This window comes from Sceloporus occidentalis, unplaced genomic scaffold (assembly GCF_023333645.1).
Source record: "Sceloporus occidentalis isolate IW3139 unplaced genomic scaffold, rSceOcc1.0.p SCAF_1, whole genome shotgun sequence".
In the NCBI taxonomy this organism is placed as follows: domain Eukaryota; kingdom Metazoa; phylum Chordata; class Lepidosauria; order Squamata; family Phrynosomatidae; genus Sceloporus; species Sceloporus occidentalis.
This window is the reverse complement of record NW_028316981.1, coordinates 181,039,780-181,060,068: the sequence shown is the minus strand read 5'-3', so window position 1 is coordinate 181,060,068 and position 20,289 is coordinate 181,039,780. Positions and strand designations below refer to the sequence as shown.

The following is a 20,289-nucleotide window of genomic DNA, read 5'->3' as shown; positions in this document are numbered from 1 at the left end:
TTTGAGTTGATCTCGATTCATGATGATCCTATGAATGAGATACCTCCAAGCACCCCTATCTTCTACTTCCCTGCTCAGGTCCTGTAAACTCAGGCCTATGGTCTCCATGATTGAATCTATCCATCTGACATGTGGACTTCTCTTTCTACTTCACTTAATCTTTCCTAGATTCATTGTCTTTTTTAATGAGTGTGAGCCATGCCGTCTCTTTATGTGGCCACAGTATGACAGCCTCAGTTTAGTCATCTTGGCTTCCACAGAGAGTTCAGGCTTGATTTGTTCTAGGACCCTTTTGTTTGTTTGTTTGTTTGTTTGTTGTTGGCTGTGCACGGTATCCTCAGCACTCTTCCCCAGCACCACATCTCAAATGATTTACAGTAATTTTCTTTCTATCTGCTTTCTTCACTGTCCATCTCTCGCATCTCTACATGGTGATAAGGAAGAGAATGGCTTTAACTTTAGTGTTCAGCTGTATATCTTTGCACTTTAGGATTCTGTCTAGTTCTTTCGTAGCTGCCTTTCCCATTCCTAATCTTCTGATTTCTTGACTTCAGCCTCCGTTATGATCAACGTTTGATCCAAGGTACGGGAAATATTTAACTATTTTTATTTCCTCATTATCTAGGTTGAATTTATGTAAATCCTCTGTGGTCATTATTTTTGTTTTAAGTTTAGCATTAGGCCTGCTTTTGCACTTTCTTCTTTGACTTTCTTTAGTGATTGTTCCAATCCTGTGAGGTTTTCCTGCTGGTACTATGGTGTCATCCGCATATCTTAGATTGTTGATGTTCCTTCCTCCTATATTCACTCCTCCTTCTTCAGTGTCCAAGCCTGTTCTCCATATGATATTTTCTGCATACAAGTTTAAAAGATAGGGTGAAAGGATGTAGCCTCCCTTGCCTGACCCCTTTGCCAATCGGGAAGCATTCTGTTTCTCTGTATTCTGTTTTTCTCTTGTCTGGTTCTGTTCCTATCTCCCTTTTCTTTTGCTTCATCCCTTACCGCTTGAAATGTTTCTCCTGTTATCCATTGCTTCTTTTTCTTTTTGGCCACAGATAGTGTCTTTCTGCATTGGCCCTTGATTATGTCCTGGCTTTTGTCCATAGCTCTTCTGGTTCCTGGTTGATTATGCTTAATAAACTAAATCTGTTTCTCACATTGTCTCTAAATTCTGTTGAGATGTTCTTCAGGTTGTATGGTGACTGTTTTTTCTTGTTTTCTTCAGCTTTAATATTTTAGTAGTTCATGATCTGTGCTGCAGTCAGTGCCTGGTGTAGTTTTGGCTGCGAAAGTTGAACTCCTCCACTTCTGCTTCCAATTATGTAATCTATTTGATGTTTGTATTGGCCATCTCATGATGTCCATGTGCATAGTCACCTCTGGTTGTATGAAGAATGTACTTGCGATAAATAGATGGTTGGCCTCACAAAACTCTATCAGTTGCTCTCTTGTTTCCTTTCTTGTTCCTAGTCCAAATCATCCTATAGTTTTTGAGTCTTCTTTGCTACCTACTTTAACATTCCAGTCACCTATTATTATCAAGCAATCCTGTTTCAGTGTGTTGTCAATTTCTTCTTGGACTGCATCACAGAATCTCACACGGTCTTCTACTTATCCATCTGTGGTTGGTGGATATACTTGAATGATAGTAATATTTATAGGTTACCCCTGAGTCTTAATGATTCAGTCTGATTTTGTATTGTATCCTTTAACTGCTTTTGCTACGTCTCCTGATTGCGATAACCACCCCATATCTGCTTTTCTTTTCATCATGCTGATGGTATGCCTCAACAGAGCTTAAATACCCTAAAAACATCAGACCCTGTCAGATCTTAGAAGCTAAGCAGGGCCAGCTGTGGTTAGTACTTGGATGGGAGACTGCCAACAAATACCAGGTGCTCTAGGCTGTATTTCAGAGGAAGGAACTGGCAAAACCACCTCTGAGGATTCTTTGCCTAAGGAAACTCTATCAAATTAATTAGGTTGCCATAAGTCAACAGCTCATTTGTAGGCATATACACACACAACAGTACTTAGCATTTACATACCACTTTAAAATGTTCAAATTTATTTGCGTATTTTATTTCAACAATTTTTAAAACAATCCAGTAAAAGAGTCTAACATTATGATTGCCTTATTGGAGATATGCAACAGAATATGAATGTAGGGAGCTGCCCTATACCAGACCAGAGTCTTGTCTCCATCCATCTTGCCCTTGTGATTCCCACACTAGAAATAAAGGTGTTGCTGGCCTTGGATTTCAGATTTTGTTTTGTTCTTACTGATCAATACAGCTAGCTTCAATTTCATAACATCCAGTTGAAAGAATTTTGGGAAGATGAAATAAAAGATCCCTACTTGTCTGAGGATAGGACTACACATGGCTTTTAAAGCACAATTACAGCAAGAAAAAAAGTGGGCTTCCTGGCCAAGCAGCAACCGAACCCTGATCTCCAGAGTTATAGTCCAATACTCAGATAAATATGCCACACCAGCTCACAGGCTGAATCTTCTCTAAAGCTTGAGACCAGAGGTGTTTTGGATTTATATATATATATATATATATATATAGAGAGAGAGAGAGAGAGAGAGAGTATGTGTGTGTGTATATATATATATATATATATGATTTTTGAATACCTGTGTTTGCATATGCATACATCATAATGAGATACCTTAGAGATGGGACCCAAGTCTAAATGCATAATTAATTTGTTTAATATATACCTTAGTTATACACATAGCCTAAAGGTAAATTTATACATATTTGATATGTGATGAAACAAGGTTTGTGTATGTTGAACCATCAGAAACTAAAGGTCCCACTATCTCAGCCACCCAGGAAAAAAGTTTTGTTTTTTGGACTATTTTGGCATATATACCCCATGATAAATTTGCTGTAGCGTCACTATGTTGGAAATTACTTGAAGGCACACAACAACAACAATTTTAACGTTGTGCCCTGCTTTTAAGAGAGGCAGGAAAGAAATATAAGTTGTTGTTATATTATTATTATTATTATCATCACTATATATAAATAAATATATCTTATAAATATAATTGGTTTTGTGTGCAGTCAAACTATTTCCAACTTATGGTTACCCTATCATGGGGTTTTCTTGGCAAGCTTTATTTAAAAGGGATTTGCCATTGCCTTCCCCTGAGGCTGAGAGAGTGTGACTTGTTGCCCAAGGTTGCCAACACTGAAACCACTACACCAAGCTGGCTCTCTTTTACCTTCCACCACCCTGGGGAAATAAGTTGTCTTCCAGCAATGGGAAGAGTTTGGCTTTTGAGTTCCCTCAAAGAAGATGTAGGCTCTGTCCGCACTGCAGAAATAATCCAGTTTGACACTGTTTTAACTGCCATGGCTCCATGCTTTGGAAGTCTGGGGTCTGTAGTTTTGTGAGACATTTATCCTCTGTCAGAGAGCTCTGGGGCCACCACAAATTACAAATCCCAGGACTCCATAGCATGGAGCCATGTCAGTTAAAGTGGTGTCAAACTGGATTATTTCTGCAGTGCAGATGCAGCCACATATCTCTGCAAGCTTCTGTCACGTCCAAAACGCATTGCAGAAACAATTCAGTTTGAGATTGCTTTAACTGCCCTGGGATCCTGGGAATTGTAGTTTATTGGGGCACCAGAGCTCTCTCTGACAGAGGAGGCTAAATGTCTCACTAAACTACAGTTCCCAGAAGTCCCTAGCATTGAGCCAGGGCAGTTAAAGCGGTGTCAAACTGGATTTTTCCTGCAGTGTTTTTTAGGCCTCACAATTCAGCGTGAACTGTTTAATAGTGGTCTCCTCTCCAAACTGTGCTCTTTAAGGGGTTTTGGACTTCAATTCCCAGAATCCCAGGCTATCGGCCAACGTGGCTGAGGCTTCTGGGAGCTGAAGTCCAAAATCTCTCTTAAAGGGCACAGTTGGGGGGGAACCACTGAAGCATTAATTCTGCAGTGTGTTTTGAACCCACTATTCACACTATGCGTTTCTCTCTATACTTTTCCTATCTTTATGGGTTTGCCTGAAAATGCGTCACTCGAGTTGCCTTTTGCGACAGTTGACAATTGTCGCAAAAGGCAGGCTCTTCTTGGGGTGGGAGGGGGGAGAGAGAGGAGGAGGAGGAGGAGGGGGTCCCTTTGCTACCATTAAATGCCATGGAAGGGCATTGGCTTGTGGAGGGAAGACATTGAAGGGTTGGCTTGTGGTGGAGGAGGAGGAGGAGGAGGCAAGGCTGGGCTGCCTTCTGCTGGGGCCCTTGGCTGCTGCAAGAGGCAGAGCACTGAGTGGGGTGAGAAGATGGAGGGACCAAGGATGGAGGAGGGAATGGAGCCCCTGGGACTATGGTGGGGGGGGGGTGCACAGAAGGGCATAATGCATGGGGCACAGAGTGGGCAGAGCCCCACTTGTTGTCTTTCTTGATTCCTGCCTCTAACACCTGCATTGCAGGGAGACCATCAACTTTTGTGTTCACTTCTATATGTTTGCATTGTATCTGTAGGGTCTTTCCTAGTCCTTTCATAGCCATGCTCCCCATCCTTAATCTTCTTCACCTTAGTCAAAAGGTGGCTGCAAAAATGATCCAGTTTAAAGCCACTTTAATCTCTTCTATGCCATCATTCTCTGAAGATGCCAGCCACGGATGCTGGCCAAACGTCAGGAAGAAACTCTTCTAGAACATGGCTATATAGCCTGAAAATCCCACAAAAAAAAAAAAAAAAAAACCCTACCGCTTTAACTGCCCTGGCTCAATGCTAGGGAATCCTGGGGACTATATTATTGTGAGACACTTGGGCTTCTCTGTCAGAGAGACCTCTGGTGCCACAACAAAGTACAAAACCCAGGATTCCCCAGCACTGAGCCAGGGCGGTTAAAGTGGTATCAAAATGGATTGTTTATGAAGATTGGGGAGGGCGGCTGTGAAAGAACTAGAAAAAGATCCTAAAATGTAAAGACATACAACTGAGCACAAAAGTTAGAATCATACAGCCATCCTATTCCCTTTTACCATGTATGGATGTGAGAGCTGGACAGTTAAGAAACAAGATAGGAAGAAAACGCATTTGAGATGTGGGGCTGGAGAAGAGTGCTAAGGATCCCATGGACAGCCAAAAGGACAAACAAATGGCATCCTCAGCAGTCTTCTCTAGCATCACGTCTCAAATGCATTGGTTTTTTTCCAATCTTGTTTCTTAGCTGCCCAGCTCTCACATCCATACATGGCAATAGGGAATACAATGGCTTGTGAATATAATGTCTTGTACGATTCTGACTTTTGTCTTCATTTGTATATCTTTGCATTTTAGGATTTTTTTCTAATTTTTTCATAGCTGCCCTTCCCATTCTTAATCTTCTTCTGATTTCCTGGCTGTAGTCCCCATTTATATCAATGTTTGATCGCAGATATGAGACCCCCTTTCTATTTCTATTTCTTCATTGTCTAGTCTGAATTTGTGTAGATTCCCCCTGGTTATTATTTTTGTTTTCTTTATGTTCAACAGTAAGCCTGCTTTTGCGCTTTCTTCCTTGATCTTCCTTAGTAGTTGTTCCAGGTTTGTGAGGTATTCTGCTAGTACTATGGTGTTGTCAGCACATCTCAATTGTTGATATTTCTTGCTCCTATTTTTGATCCTCCTTCTTCTGTGTCCAAGCCTGCTTTCCATACAATATGTTCTGTGTGTAAGTTACACAGGTAGAGTGATAAGATCCAGCCTTGTTTGGCTCTTTTGCAAACTGGAAACCATTCTGTTTCTCCATGTTCTGTTCTAACAGTACCTTCTTGTCCTAAGTACAGATCCTTCATCAGGACTATCAGATGTGTTGGCACTCCCATGTCTTTAAGAATGTTCCATAGCCTTTCATGATCTACACAGTCAAAGACTTTGCTGTAGTCTATAAAACACATGCTGGTTTTCTTTTGGAATTACCTTGTGTGCTCTACCTGCTGGAAATCCTGGGTGGTAGTTTGTCCAAGGCAGAAGATGGCTTGCAGAGGCAAGGCAGCAGCTCCCAGAGCCCTGATGAGGAAAATGTTGTCTTCCAGGTATTGGGTGACTGCAGCTGCTATCATACCTCGCCACTGTGTGTTAGCTAGGACTGATAAGAGCTGCAGACCTACAACATCTGGAGGGCAACACTTTTCCCATCATTATGATAGAGAAATATTCAGGATATATTTGTGAAGATCAGTTATTCCTTATGGCTCCCAATAGAATGATGCAATCCTCAAGATCAAAAAGGAATGAAAAGGGAGCAGTGAGCTTGGGAACAGATGATTTATGGTGTGGCTTGCTTGCAGAGAAATAAGTAAGTAAAGGCTAGTAGGATATAGAGCCAGCTTGCAACCTAAAGTCTGTGTTTTAACTTTGCTGCAGCTACACAGAGGAACATGCAGCTGCTTCTTCATACTCTCCAAGTCCTGTTGCTCACCCTTCTCCCCATATGTAGTGGGATAACAATAGGAATCTTGCATCAGGAAAAGGATGTGCTGGGAAAGTTGCATGGCAACTGGGAAGGGAGATGTAGACATGTTGGACAGCAGTATAGCCTTTTATAGAAGGGGATGGCATGTCAAGCTTAACTAGAAATACAGACTTGGTTGGTTTTAAAAGTGGCAACCAAAGCAACAAGTAGCATTTAGAGACCAGGACTACAGGCAGAGATTGTGGTTAGCTATGGGCTTGGAGTTGGCAGTGTTCTAACTGCAGTACTGTGGTAACAGCATGTTGCAGTTCTCTCTCACCCTCGATAGGCTTGGCATGGAGACTGTCAAAATTAAAGGCCACTGTTGCAAAATTCCAGTTTCAATACTCAGATAAATTGCTTTAGCTCAAAATCTTTTGCTTTAATTTACTCTACATTATTTCATACAATCCTTGCTTCCCTAATCATGGTATTTACTATCTTTTGATCCTTCAGAGAGTTTTTACCAGCAACTGGGGTGAATCAATGCAAATAATGTGCTTTGCTAATAGCCCTTTCTGTGTTGTGGGTGGAATTAACTGCAATTTCTACATGCCATGCAGTATGTGTCATAAAATTGGCCAATCTATATGTTTATGCAATTATGTTTCAGTTATAGTCTCTTTCTCATTATGATATATCTTTGCTTAATGCTCCTGATGAATAGATCAAAAGCAGAAAAGTCATCTTTGATGGTAAATTTTTAAAAAGGTGATTGTGATCTTTTGGTTTCTGGTACTGACCCTATGCTGTCTGAGTGTATCTGTTCTTAAAAGAAATGTAGGGCAGTCTTTCTTCCCCTTTCTTTCTTTATGTTGTGTCAGCCCTCTGGCACAGGTGAGTCTGAGGGAGTATGATGCCATCTGCAAGTCAGAACAGAGATTTCTTGGCAGTGGGAGGAATTTGTTCCAGGGAAAACTCTGTAAGCTACGAGTCATCACAGAAGTGATAGGTTGAAAGCATTATGCTGTTTCTTCTTCTTCGACAGGGACAGCTGGTGATAGAGTCCTGAGAGGATCACTTGGGATGGGAAGATGCCCCTTGAGGTGAAATGGCCCTTTCCCCAGGCCCCACATCTGCCCTGGACCTTGGCTAGCAGGCTGATCATGGGACTGGTGGGCACCTACAGCTGCTTCTGGACCAGTGAGTACCTGTACCCCTCATTTCCTGTATTGCTAGCGTTACTGATCAGGCAAACAATTGGAGCCAGGATCCCTTAGAAGGGAGGCTTTGAGCAGGACCATTTAGGCTCCTTTGGAGGCTGGGTTGAACAGGAGACTCTGTCTACATTTGTGCCCTGATATGATGCAGGGCAAATTCAGATAATGCTTTCAAAGAACTCAAATGTCTATTGAAGCACCTAGGCAGAGGTGCTTCATTCCCACCCACCTTTGCTTTCCCAGCGTAGGAAAGCTGTGCGGAAGGGAATGAATCTGGGCACACTCTCAGAGGAGTCTCTCAAAGTATAAGCTGAATGGGCTTCCTTCCCTACTCTCATCTTCCTTCTGAGCAAACAGAACCTCAGAGAACTGATTCCTCCCTTGATGCTTCTGTGCATTGGTGTAGAGAAATTGTGAGAGAAAGCTCTCATTTTACTAAGCTCTTAGGGATCCAGTCTAGATTAACAGTGGCAGTCGGTAATTGAGGGGTGGGAAAAAGGAACGATGTGTGTGAGGTCAGTATAGCATCTACTGAAATACTCTGTTCACATAATGTGCCTCCTCTCCATGACATAGCCCATTGGTACTGGACCCAGGCTTTGTATGAGCCTGGTCCCCAGAGAATAATTCTTTTCCCTCTTTTCTTCCTGCTCACCCATCTCTCACCAACCCCTACCTCACCCCCAATGATGGATAATGTAACTTATCTGTGCTTCGAATAAAAGAGGTAGCTTTAGACCTGAAAGTGGGTGGAACTTCAGACTGTAGGCCTAATCTGGTTTACTGGGATTCCAGTCCAGCCCACATAAATTCTCTCAAACCCTGTTTGCTCAGAAAGGAGATGAGAGTAGGGAAGAAAGTACATTCAGCTAATGCACATGGGCCCCTCTTGAGAATGTGCCAGATTTATTTCTCTTTCTCCACAGCTTTCCTGTGCTGGGAAGGGGCGAGTGGGAATGAAGCACCTTTGCTTAAGTGTTTCAGTAGCCATTAGAGTTCTTTCAAAGCACTAGCCGAGTGTGCCCAGCTTTCCTCCACTCATCATCCCTGCACCAACATATCATACAGTAGTGATGGCGAACCTATGGCACGTGTGCCAGAGGTGGCACTCAGATCCCTCTCTGTGGGCACACATGCTGTCACCCTAGCATAGAGTTTGCCAGAGTTTCTTACTAGAAAGCCAAAGGGATGTGGCACTTTGCAGGAAATAAGTGGGGTCTGGGTTGCAGTTTGGGCACTCGGTCTGTAAAAGGTTCACCATCACTGTCATACAGGTTTGATTCAAGGCTTACAGTGAGACAGCATATCTTGAAACTATAGCTTAGTGGTAGAGTGGGTGCTTTGTGTGTCCCAGGTCCCAGGTTTAATCTCTAGAGTGAGCTAGGAAACATCTCTGCCTGATTTTTTTGTGGTTTTTTTCAGGCTATGTGGCCATGTTTTAGAAGAGTTTCTTCCTGACGTTTCGCCAGCATCTGTGGCTGGCATCTTCAGAGAATGCTTGGCTAGAAAGTAGTTGGGTATATACACTGTGTGACCTGGAAAGGCAGGAGTGATTTGCATGTGTATTGTTCGGTTGCTGATGGCAGGCCTCAGGGTGGGAGGGTCTGCAAAGGAAGATGAGTGTCTGCTTGATTAGTGCTCATTGTCTGCTGGGAGATTTCTCATTTGCATTTGTTGAGTCTTTATCTTGCTCTTTTTCAGGACTGGTAGCCAAACCTTGTTTAAGGGTTTCCTCTTTCCCGTTGAAATTGGCCAGGTGTTTGTGGATTTCAATGGCTTCTCTATGCATCCTGACATGGTAGTGGTTGGCATGGTCCAGAATTTCAGTGTTTTCAAACAGTATTTTATGCCCAGGATGGTTTGTGGCATGTTCTGCTACTGCTGATTTTTCTGGCTGGCCCAGTCTGCAGTGTCTCTCATGTTCCTTGATTGGGCCAGCCAGAAAAATCAGCATACAATCATAGAGTTGGAAGAGACCGCAGGGGCCATCCAGTCCAACCCCCTGCCATGCAGGAACTCTCAGTCAAAGCATCCCTGACAAATGGCCATCCAGCTTTTGCTCAAAGACCTCCAAGGAGGGAGACTCCACTATACTCCAAGGGAGTTTGTTCCACTGTCGAACAGCCCTTACTGTCAGGAAGTTCCTCCTAATGTTGAGGTGGAATCTCTTTTCCTGTAGCTTGCATCCATTGGTTCGGGTCCTAGTCTCTGGAGCAGCAGAAAACAAGTCAGCTCCTTCCTCAATGTGACATCCCTTCAAGTATTTAAACAGGGCTATCATATCACCTCTTAAACTTCTCTTCTCCAGGCTAAACATCCCCAGCTCCTTAAGTCATTCCTCATAGGACATGGTTTCCAGACCTTTCACCATTTTAGTTGCTCTCTTTTGGACATGTTCCAGTTTTTCAACATCCTTTTTAAATTGTGGTGCCCAGAACTGGACACAATATTCCAGGTGGGGCCTGACCAGAACAGAATAGAGTGGCACTATTACTTCCCTTGATCTAGACACTATACTTCTATTGATGCAGCCTAAAATTGCATTGGCCTTGTTAGCTGCTGCATCGCACTGTTGACTCATGTTCAACTTGTGGCCTACTTGGATTCCCAGATCCCTTTCACAAGTAGTTTCATTCAGCCAGGTGTCACCCATCCTATATCTGTGCATTTCATTTTTCCTCCCTAAGTGCAGTATCTTACATTTCTCCCTCTTGAAGTTCATTTTGTTAGCTGTGGCCCAACTTTCTAGTCTATTCAGGTCATTTTGAATTTTGATCCTGTCCTCTGGGGTATTAGCTACTCCTCCTAATTTGGTGTCCTCTGCAAATTTGATAAGTATGCTCCCAGTTCTGTCATCGAAATCATTGATAAAGATGTTGAATAGCACTGGGCCCAGAACAGAGCCCTGTAGGACCCCACTAGTCACTTCTCTCCAGGATGAAAAGGAGCCATTGTTGAGCACCCTTTGGATCCGGCCAGTCAACCAATTACAAATCCATGTAACAGTTGCCTTGTCTAGCCAACATTTCACTAGCTTGTTTGCAAGAATGTCATGGGGAACCCTGTCAAAAGCCTTACTCAAATCAAGATATACTATATCCACAGCATTCCCTTCATCTACCAAGCTGGTAATTTTATCAAAAAAAGAGATTAGATTTGTCTGGCATGATTTGTTTCTCTGAAACCCATGTTGACTTTTTGTGATTATGGAATTGCTTTCTAGATGCTCACAGACTCTCTGTTTAATGATCTGCTCCAGAATCTTTCCTAGTATTGATGTCAGACTAACTGGATGATAACTATTGGGATCCTCTTTTTTCCCCTTTTTGAAGATGGGGACAACGTTTGCCCTCCTCCAGTCTGTTGGCACTTCTCCTGTTTTCCAGGACTTCTCAAAGATTATTGCCAATGACTCTGATATTACATTTGCCAGTTCTTTTAATACCCTTGGATGTAGTTCATCTGGTCCTGGAGATTTATATTCATTTAGATCAACCAGGTATTCCTGTACTATCTCTTTACTTATTCTGTGCTGAAATTCCCCTAATCTGTCCTCTGCTCCATTATCCTCAGGTTGAGCACCCTTTTCCTTTTCTGAGAATACTGAGGCAAAGAAGGCGTTGAGTACTTCTGCCTTTTCTCTGTTAACATTTTGCCATCTTCTCCACACAGTGACCCTACTGTTTCCTTCTTCTTCCTTTTGCTGAGGACATATCCAAAAAAGCCCTTTTTATTGTTTTTAACCTCTCTAGCAAGCCTGAGTTCATTTTGCGCTTTTGCTTTTCTGACTTTATCCCTACATGTGCTTGCTATTTGTTTGAACCCCTCTTTGGTGATGTCTCAGTTTTTCTATTTCTTATACATGTTCCGTTTAAAACTTAGCTCAGTTGAAAGTTCCTTAGTCATCCATCAGAACATGCCACAAACCATCCTGGGCATAAAATACTGTTTGAAAACACTGAAATTCTGGACCATGCCAACCACTACCATGTCAGGATGCACAGAGAAGCCATTGAAATCCACAAACACCTGGCCAATTTCAACGGGAAAGAGGAAACCCTTAAACAAGGTTTGGCTACCAGTCCTGAAAAAGAGCAAGATAAAGACTCAACAAATGCAAATGAAAAATCTCCCAGCAGACAGTGAGCACTAATCAAGCAGACATTCATCCTCCTTTGCAGACCCTCCCACCCTGAGGCCTGCCATCAGCAACCGAACAATACACATGCAAATCACTCCTGCCTTTCCAGGTCACAGAGTGTATATACCCAACTCTTTCCCAGGCAAACATTCTCTGAAGATGCCAGCCACAGATGCTGGCGAAACGTCAGGAAGAAACTCTTCTAGAGCATGGCCACATAGCCCGAAAAACCCACAAAAAAATATGGATGCCGGCCATGAAAGCCTTCGACTTCACATCTCTGCCTGACATTCTGGAGAGCCACTACCAGTCAGTGTTGTTAATACTGAGCTAGATGGGTTGGTGCCTAGCTCAGTTTATAAAGCAGCTTCCAAGGTAGACCTGTATATGTGAAATGCTTCAAATGCTCAGATTGATTGTGTGACTCCTAAGTATTAATATGACTATATAGACAGAGCAATGCGAATGTTGTAACAGCTGATTCTAGCTCTTCTGCTCCCCTCTGAATGAGATCCTAGAAACTCCATACCCCTTCCTGCAGCTTTTCTGTATTTTGCTGCTTCCAGAGCTCTCATCTTGCTCTCTTTCCTTCAGAATATATGAACCAGCTGAACGTCCATAATGAAGAAATCCTGTACGACCTAATTGAGAAGCGTGAGCCAGGCATCCCCCTCCTCACCATTTGCAACCATCAATCTTGCATGGATGATCCACACCTCTGGGGTATGGTACTGGGAGAGAACTGCTGCCACCTGGTGGATAGCAAAGGATGATATTACTTGGGTCTTTCTGTTGAAGGGAAAGTTTTGGCTGCCTACTGGAATGCCAAGAGGGATGGAGCCAGCTTGACTTCCCTTGGGAGGGAGTATCACAGATGGCATCTGGCTACAGAGAAAGTTTTGTCTATGTACTGACTAGCCTTGCCTCTTGGAATGGTGAGATACCATTACTCCAAGCAGCTCAAGGTGAAACACTGATCCTCTGTTCCCATTTTTATCCTCACAACAAGTCCTGCAGGTATGTAAGGCTGAAGATGAGTGACTGGCCTAAGATCACCCAAAGAGCTTCATGGCCAAGAGGGAATTGGAACAGGGGTCTCCCAAATCCAGTGTTCTAACTGCTAAACCACTTGTTCTTTTTTCCTCTCTTTTTCTATCTTAGTTATAATTTAGTTTAGGTTGCTCCCAAATATTAATCTCATTGTTCTTGTCTCTCAAAGGTATCCTGAAATTAAGGCATGTCTGGAACTTGCAAAAGATGAGGTGGTAAGTATGAGAAAGGATGGCTGTTCCCTAAGAGAAAGGAATGGATTTGGTTTTGTGGCTTCCCACAATATTTTCCATTCTATATTCTGTGGCCTTCAAGGGTTTTCTGAGACTGTAAACAAAGGTTTAGTGTGGCATGTTGTGAAAATGGTCTATTGGTCTTTTTCCTGTCCCAGGACCCCCACAGCTGCAGACATATGTTTCACTAAGGAGCTGCATTCTCGTTTCTTCAGCCTTGGGCGATGTGTTCCTGTCTGTCGTGGTAAGTGGATGGATGTGCTTGTGGTACAAATGAAGTAGCTGTCCAGACAAGACTAGGACCATGAACAGCAGTACCCAGATCCAGACCTGAGAGGTCTGTTTTGTTCCATCTTAGAGTTACTGCTTTTGTGGAACTGCAGAAACTTGGACCTCTTTTTCCAAGCCTTTGTTTTCTACCCTGCCACCTGTGAAATGGAAACAATAGTGACATTGTGATGTGATTGTTCCAAATATTACTCAAGATTTCCAGCCTTTGTTATGTCAGAATGGCTAGAAGTAAGGGCCTAAACAGACCTTTCAGCACCAGATTGGGGCTGCAGCAACTACATGCCGCGGCCCCAATCTGGCATTTCCATGGTGCAAAAAGGAGCTGCAAAAACAGGCTCCTTTTTGCATCACAGAAAGGGCCCCTTTGCCACCATGGTGGCACCTTCTGGTGCTCCTTTTGGCATTGCGGCATCTGGATGCAGCACCAAAGGAGTATTGTGACGCCCTCCGTCATGTGCAGCATCAGGACAGTGTCAGGGCAGCTATGCATTGTGTGGACACCATGCCCCCTTCTGCCCTGAGGCCGGCATATAACACTGGTCTGTTCAGCCTTTAACTCACTTATAGGAGGAAAAGGAGGATTGTTTTAAATTATTTTGAGGTTTTTTATCCTAAGCACTGGTTGAGGATGGACTACATGGACATATATGAGTAGGGTTTATGACGGCCTAAAATATTGTGCCACCTAGGGCAGAACAGAAAATATCAATCCCCGTCCATCCTTGTCAAGGTTGTTGTTGTGTGCCTTCAAGTAATTTCTGATGTATGGTAACCTGAAGACAAACCTAGGGCAGGGTTTTCTTGGAAGAATTTGTTCAGAGGGGTTTTTGCCTTTGTCTTCCTCTGATACTGAAAACATGCTTCCTGAAAACAACCACTCACTCTGTCTATTGACAGGACCAGATATACTCTAAATGTTTGGTACTGCATGTCCTATCACTCCCAGCATGACCAGTGGTAAAGGGTTGCGGAGGGCAAAGTTTGTCTACCACTGGGTCAGCAACACATAATTAGGGAGAGGATCTTGCCCTCGATATGTGATAGCACTGTCACTAGCTTATTTGTTCTCTTTGCAGGAGATGGAGTCTACCAGAAAGGCATGGATTACATACTTGACAAGCTCAACCATGGAGATTGGGTGCATGTGTTCCCAGAAGGTAGGTGGACATGTATCTGGGCAATGTTTGATAAAATACAATGGGCAAAGCCATTCTGCAGTTCTCCCAGTCACCTTGATTTTTCTCTCAACTTCCTCTTGCAGGAAAAGTGAACATGACCCAAGAGTTTGTACGCTTCAAGTGGGGTGAGTATTTTTTTGAGGAGGCAGAGAGGAGGACATTCTGAGGTACTCTTCTCCTCTCTAATTCCACTTCCTTTTGTTTCTTCCAGGCGTTGGACGCCTTTTAGCTGAGTGCCGCCTGCACCCTATCATAGTGCCACTCTGGCATGTAGGTGAGACCTGAATCAGGGGAGGAACAAAATTTGACAGTAGGCATGGGGCAGTGGATTCAAAATGATGGATTCTTCTTTTTTTACATTTTATTTAGTTAAGGGAACGCAACTAAACAGTAGTGCATAGGTGCTATTCAAGTATCATCGACTAAGTAAGAATGTTTAAAAGTACAAAGATAAACAAACAAAACAGAATAGAGAACATCACATCAGTAGCTGGATTTATTTGTCACAGCTGCACATGGTTCCAGTTGACTTTACGTCAGACCTCTGTTAGAAAATACCAGTAAACAAGTAGATGTGCTATGGATTATGGCATTGCAGAGAGCTGCGGATGCCAGCAAATCTCCCTCCAGAAGGTTGTGTGGGATTTGTGTGGTCAAATTGCCAGATTCAGTGTGAGACAGGACTCCTGTTCCTTTAACAGCTGATTACTTTTGGCAGAGACCACTTCTCTGAGCCAAAACTGGCGTGGGCCTGAAAGCAAAGCTAACACCCAAAGGGTATATAGGGAATGGAGGCAGAACTTGCTGCAAGTAAGTTCTTCATCATAGTTGCCAAACCACCAGTTTGTTTCTCCTTAGTAGTTTGACGAGATTATTGAAATTCAGGATATGGGAAAGAATTCTGAGCGAGTGGAGTGATTTGTGGTAGAAAAGTATGATAGTTGATGTCGGTCTTCCTTTATTTATTTATTCATTTGACTTATCAGTATTGAACCCTCCAGCCTTTATTCTCAGAGTCCAGGATGATAATGAAATCATCCTGTTGGGTAGAGCAACCATCCTAGCTTTCAGTTTTCTTTTCAGCTGGGTGTGAGATAGACTATACATGCTCTCAGTTAAGTGACCCTTTCCTGATGGCGAGGGGAGATTAATGCAGAGTTCTGAGAAGCTTCCATTCTATCTGCTGAACATAAAACCTTTTTAACTAACTTTTGTAATCAGCATTGAATGTTTTGAATCAAACTGACAATTTCATCTGGTTTTTCAATTCCTGTAGGGATGAATGACGTACTTCCCAATGCCCCCCCTTATGTACCCCGTTTTGGACAGGTGAGTGTTTTTAAATGGGCAGGATGTGGAGTGATTGGCACTGCAGAAGGAAGTAGCCAGTGATTTCAGCCTGCAAGAAAGCAAAGAAACCCAGGAAATAAAGGAATGGCCTCCAGTTTTCTAATGGCCCTTCTTATTTCAGAAAATCACTGTATTAATTGGGAAGCCATTCAGTTGCCGTCCTTTGCTGGAGCACCTACGGGCAGAGAACAAGTCAGCGGTGAGTACAGTGGGGAGACGCTAGGACGCTGTGCTGTGAAGGGCTGAGAGAGGGGATTAGAATTGGATTGACTTAAAGGTTTCATACTCTCTTGGGCCTTTTTCTATGATGAATAATTATCAAATTTTTCCCATGGAGTTAAAATTGTGCTTTCTGTTGCTGGTCCCTCTCTCAAAATTATTTGGAGGCAGGGGGTTCTTCCCCTTTCTTACAAAATCAGAAACACGTAGCCATGCTTCCAAATGGGGAAAGACATTTAGAATAAGTAAACTATCCAACAAGAGCAGCGAAAGAATGTCCCAGGACCAGAAGATGGGTTTTCAGACTGTCCCAGCAATAAATTGGTTTACAGATCTAGTATATTGGAGATTCCAGATTCTGTTTCAGGATATGCCTTAGTTCTATTCGTTTGTGTGCAGGAATGGTATCTTGTCAGTATATTGGTGGATACTGGAGGTGGAAAGCAGAGTTCTGTCAAAACTGCTATTCTACATGTGAATAGTGTGTGTTGCAATGGCTGCTTCTTCTTGCAGATGGAAATGCGCAAAGCATTGACAGATTTCATTCAGGACGAGATCCAAACTCTGAAGGACCAGGCTGAGAGACTGCATCAGACATTCAAGCTGCAGGGCTAGCAATGGGGGTGCCAATGAGCCTTGGAGGCCCTCCCACTGAAATGCAGAATGGACAGTCCGGAAGCATGATGGGGAATGAAGTCCCTCCGTGGAAAGCCTCTAACCTTAGCTCTTGAGTGAAACCTTCCTACTTTTCCACATGCCACCTGTGCTTCCCAATGCCACAAATATATTGGCAGTGCATGCAGAGCACTGGTTGAAGGTTCCCATGCACCACGCTGAGCCTTGCACCCCATTGGTGTGCCCTCTCATTGTGCCTGTCTCCCAAAGGGGAGAGGAAGGACTCAGAACTGTTTTTGTAAGTAGCATTTTCCATTGCCAGAACGTAGAGTTGCTGAAATTTCAACTTAGCGTCTCTTGGTGAGGCATGTACAAAAACTGGGAGGAGCTTGAGGGAGGAGGTAAAGGCAGACCCTGCCCCCTCATAGCAGTGATGCCCCTTTGCACCAGCCTCCCTTGCTTGGGGGAAAGAAGGATAGAGAGATCCTTTTTTTAGGTGAAAATATTGGTCTGTAGGTGACTTTTATACTTCGGACTTTTCCAATAAATGATTCCAACCCCTGCCTCAATCTGTGCTAAGTTCTTCGGTAATGGGAGATGGGGAGGGCATTCAGATCAAGGCTGAGGATGGCTTCTGCATTCACTTTGCAGCGAGATGTATAAAAGAGAGAGGCTTCCTCTTTTTCTAGTCACTCCACACTGTGACAACCAGCCAAAGGTCTAATCTGTGCTGCAGAAATAATGCAGTTTGACACTGCTTGAACTGTCATGGCTCAGTGCTGTGGGATTCCGAGACTTGCAGTTTTGAGAGATATTTAACCTTCTCTGTCAGAAAGCTCTGGTGCCACAAAAAACTACAAATCCCAGGATTCCATAGCATTGAGCAATGGTAGTTAAAGTACATTATTTCTGTTCTGACTAATGGGTGCTGCAATCCAATAATGTCTGGAAAACTAGATGCTCCCTTCCTCTGGTCTGTGAAGTACTTTTATAGGGAGAAAGGAGTATTATGCAGGAATAGGTCTTACAAATGGTGTTTCCCAGAAATTGTATCAGAAATTGCAGCCCACACTTAGACTGCAGACAAATGTGTTGTGTATGAAAAGTCTCATTTTTTTTAGTTACTGAATTACAAAATTAAACACCTTCCTAGAAAAGTAGTGTCTTCTTAAAGTCACATAGCTTCCAAATTTCGCCAGTAGAGAATAAAGAAAATCTATATAGAAGTGAAGGCAGAGGAAGCATGGACTGGTTTGAGCGTTGGGGTATGACTCTGGGAGACCAGGGTTGGAATCCCTCTCAAACTGCATCTTTACTGCAGAATTAATGCAGTTTGACACCACTTTAACTGCCACGGCTCAATGCTATGGTATTCTGGAACCTGTAGCGATGGTCCAAAACACACTGCAGAAATAATCCAGTTTGAGACTGCTTTAACTGCCCTGGCTCAGTGCTTGTGAATCATGGGGACTGAAGTTTATTCTGGCACAAGAGTTCTCTGACAGAAGGCTAAATGTATCACAAAACTACAATTCCCAGGATTCCCTAGCACTGAGACAGGGCAATTAAGCGGTCTTAAAATGGATGATTTCTGCAGTGTGTTTTGGACCTTTGTGTGGTATTTAGCCTCTGTCAGAGGTCTGATGCCACAATAAAGTACAAATCCCAGGATACCACAGGATGGAGTCATAGCAGCTAAAACAGTGTCAAACTGCATTAGTTCTGAAAGTCACTCTCTCTCAGCCTCAGAGGGAAGCAATGCACAAACTTCCCCTAAATAAATCTTGCCAAGAAAGAAAGCATATGAGAGGATTGCTGTAACAACATGGAAGTGAAAGTGATGTCTCACATCTTTTTTTCTTCTTCTTCTGACCAACTACTGAATATTTTCCTGTTGAAACTTCAGGTGGGTTGGAGATATGGCTCTGCAGTTGCTGGACTGCAATTCCCATGAGCCCTTACACAGCCAAGGACAAGGGAGGATGAGAGTTCCAGTCCAAAAACTTAAGGGGGATCAGTCACACCAGATCACTAGTGCTGCATCTGCACTGCAGAAATAAACCAGTTTGGCACCTGGTGCCGTGGCTCAATGCTATTCTGGGATATGTACTTTTGGGAGATACTTAGCCTTCCCTGTGAGAGGGCTCTGGTGTCACAACAAACTACAAATCCCAGCACTCCATAGGATGGAGCCATGGCAGTTAAAGTGGTGTCAAACTATTATTTTCACAGTGCAGATGCAGCATGGAACACCATGGAGATCGTATTGACAATGGTCTATTAAAATCTTGAATGGCAAACAGAAAGGTCTAGGGAAAAGTAATCAATAAGTGATACATAAGAAAGTTTTAATGTCTGGAAAATTCAATAAATGTAGTTACAGTAATCTCCTGGCATCCAGGTAAACAGTGTGTGCTCAAAGCAATACACTATGCCAGAAAACAAACAACAAGTAATGTAAACACTGCCAATATACACGGAAGATTAGAAATATACCAGTTTCCAAATAACATGCAAAATATAAAAATATCCAACATCCAAAGTGCAAGGAGAAACGGAAGTATGTGCACTTCCAAATGACGTATAAAATGAAAATTATAAAAACCTATCCATATTTGTTTGTTAACTCATATCCAAGAAGCCTAAGGAAGATTACAGAGTCCTTAGCTCCTTACCTTCCACTTTTCCCCAACACTTCTGTCAAATTTATTGTTACTGTGTCCCTGTTAAGTAGCTGAAGCTAAAGGACAGCGGCTGGTCCAAAGTCACCCACTGGGATCCAGAACTAGAAAGAGATTCGAACCTTGGACTCTAGTATAGACAAGGCCTATTCAGCCTGCCACAACCTGAAACATCTGGGGGGATCCTTGGGTGCAGCACAAAAGTCTGCTTCATGGCTAAGAGGTCTTCCAGAATCATTTTCTCCTGATGTTCAGAACTATGAAGACTTCCATCAAGCCAGAACAGGAGTCTTCAGATTCACCAGACCTTGGAGAATAAGTTAACCAACTGGAGATTTATGTTCACTGTTGGAATAAGATTGCTAACCAGACTACATTTTAGTGTACCAAAATACACTCGTCCCTCCATATTCGCTGGGGTTAGGGGCACAAGACCCCTGTGAATGTGGAAAAACCACAAATAACAAAAACACCATGTTTTTACTTGAGAGGACACCTCTCTAGGAATCTCTAGGCCCTAGGGCAACAGACACTGACCATAGAACTGCACTGGAGGAGCTACAAAGGCCTAGTAGAGTATGCTCTCTAGGAATCTCTAGGTCTTTCAGTGCATCTTTTAGTTACAGTTGACCATAGAGTTGCACTGGAGGACCTAGATATTCCTAGAGAGAACATATTAATCAAATCCGCAAATATCAAAGCCGCAGATATGGCGGGATGAGTGTAGTTGTTTTCTGTCTGAAACCTCCACAAGATTATAGTTATTCTGAAGCCACATGAGGACACACTCACTTCTCACGGTTATATATTCCCAATATTCTAAGGCTGGCTCTGCACTGCAGAAATAATCCAGTTTGACACCACTTTAACTGCCATGGCTCCATCCTACGGAATCCTGGGGTTTGTA

At 43.1% G+C, this 20,289-nt stretch overlaps 1 protein-coding gene across 3 annotated transcripts; it reads left to right on the top strand.

Annotated features, from left to right (window-relative positions):
• Positions 1-4,150: 4,150 nt before the first annotated feature.
• Positions 4,151-17,270, top strand: LOC149322937 (tafazzin-like). Of its 3 annotated transcripts, XM_089485050.1 has the most exons (12): positions 4,151-4,293; positions 7,132-7,159; positions 7,453-7,607; positions 12,360-12,488; positions 12,985-13,030; positions 13,207-13,292; positions 14,416-14,496; positions 14,601-14,642; positions 14,729-14,791; positions 15,794-15,846; positions 15,989-16,066; positions 16,600-17,270. In XM_089485050.1, the coding sequence occupies exons 3-12, from the start codon at positions 7,499-7,501 to the stop codon at positions 16,699-16,701; spliced, it is 789 nt and encodes a 262-aa protein (XP_089341176.1). In that variant the 5' UTR covers positions 4,151-4,293; positions 7,132-7,159; positions 7,453-7,498; the 3' UTR covers positions 16,702-17,270. The 3 variants fall into 3 exon arrangements, with proteins under 3 accessions (XP_089341176.1, XP_089341172.1, XP_089341183.1); XM_089485046.1 differs by lacking the exon at positions 7,132-7,159; XM_089485057.1 differs by lacking the exons at positions 7,132-7,159; positions 14,729-14,791.
• Positions 17,271-20,289: the final 3,019 nt, after the last annotated feature.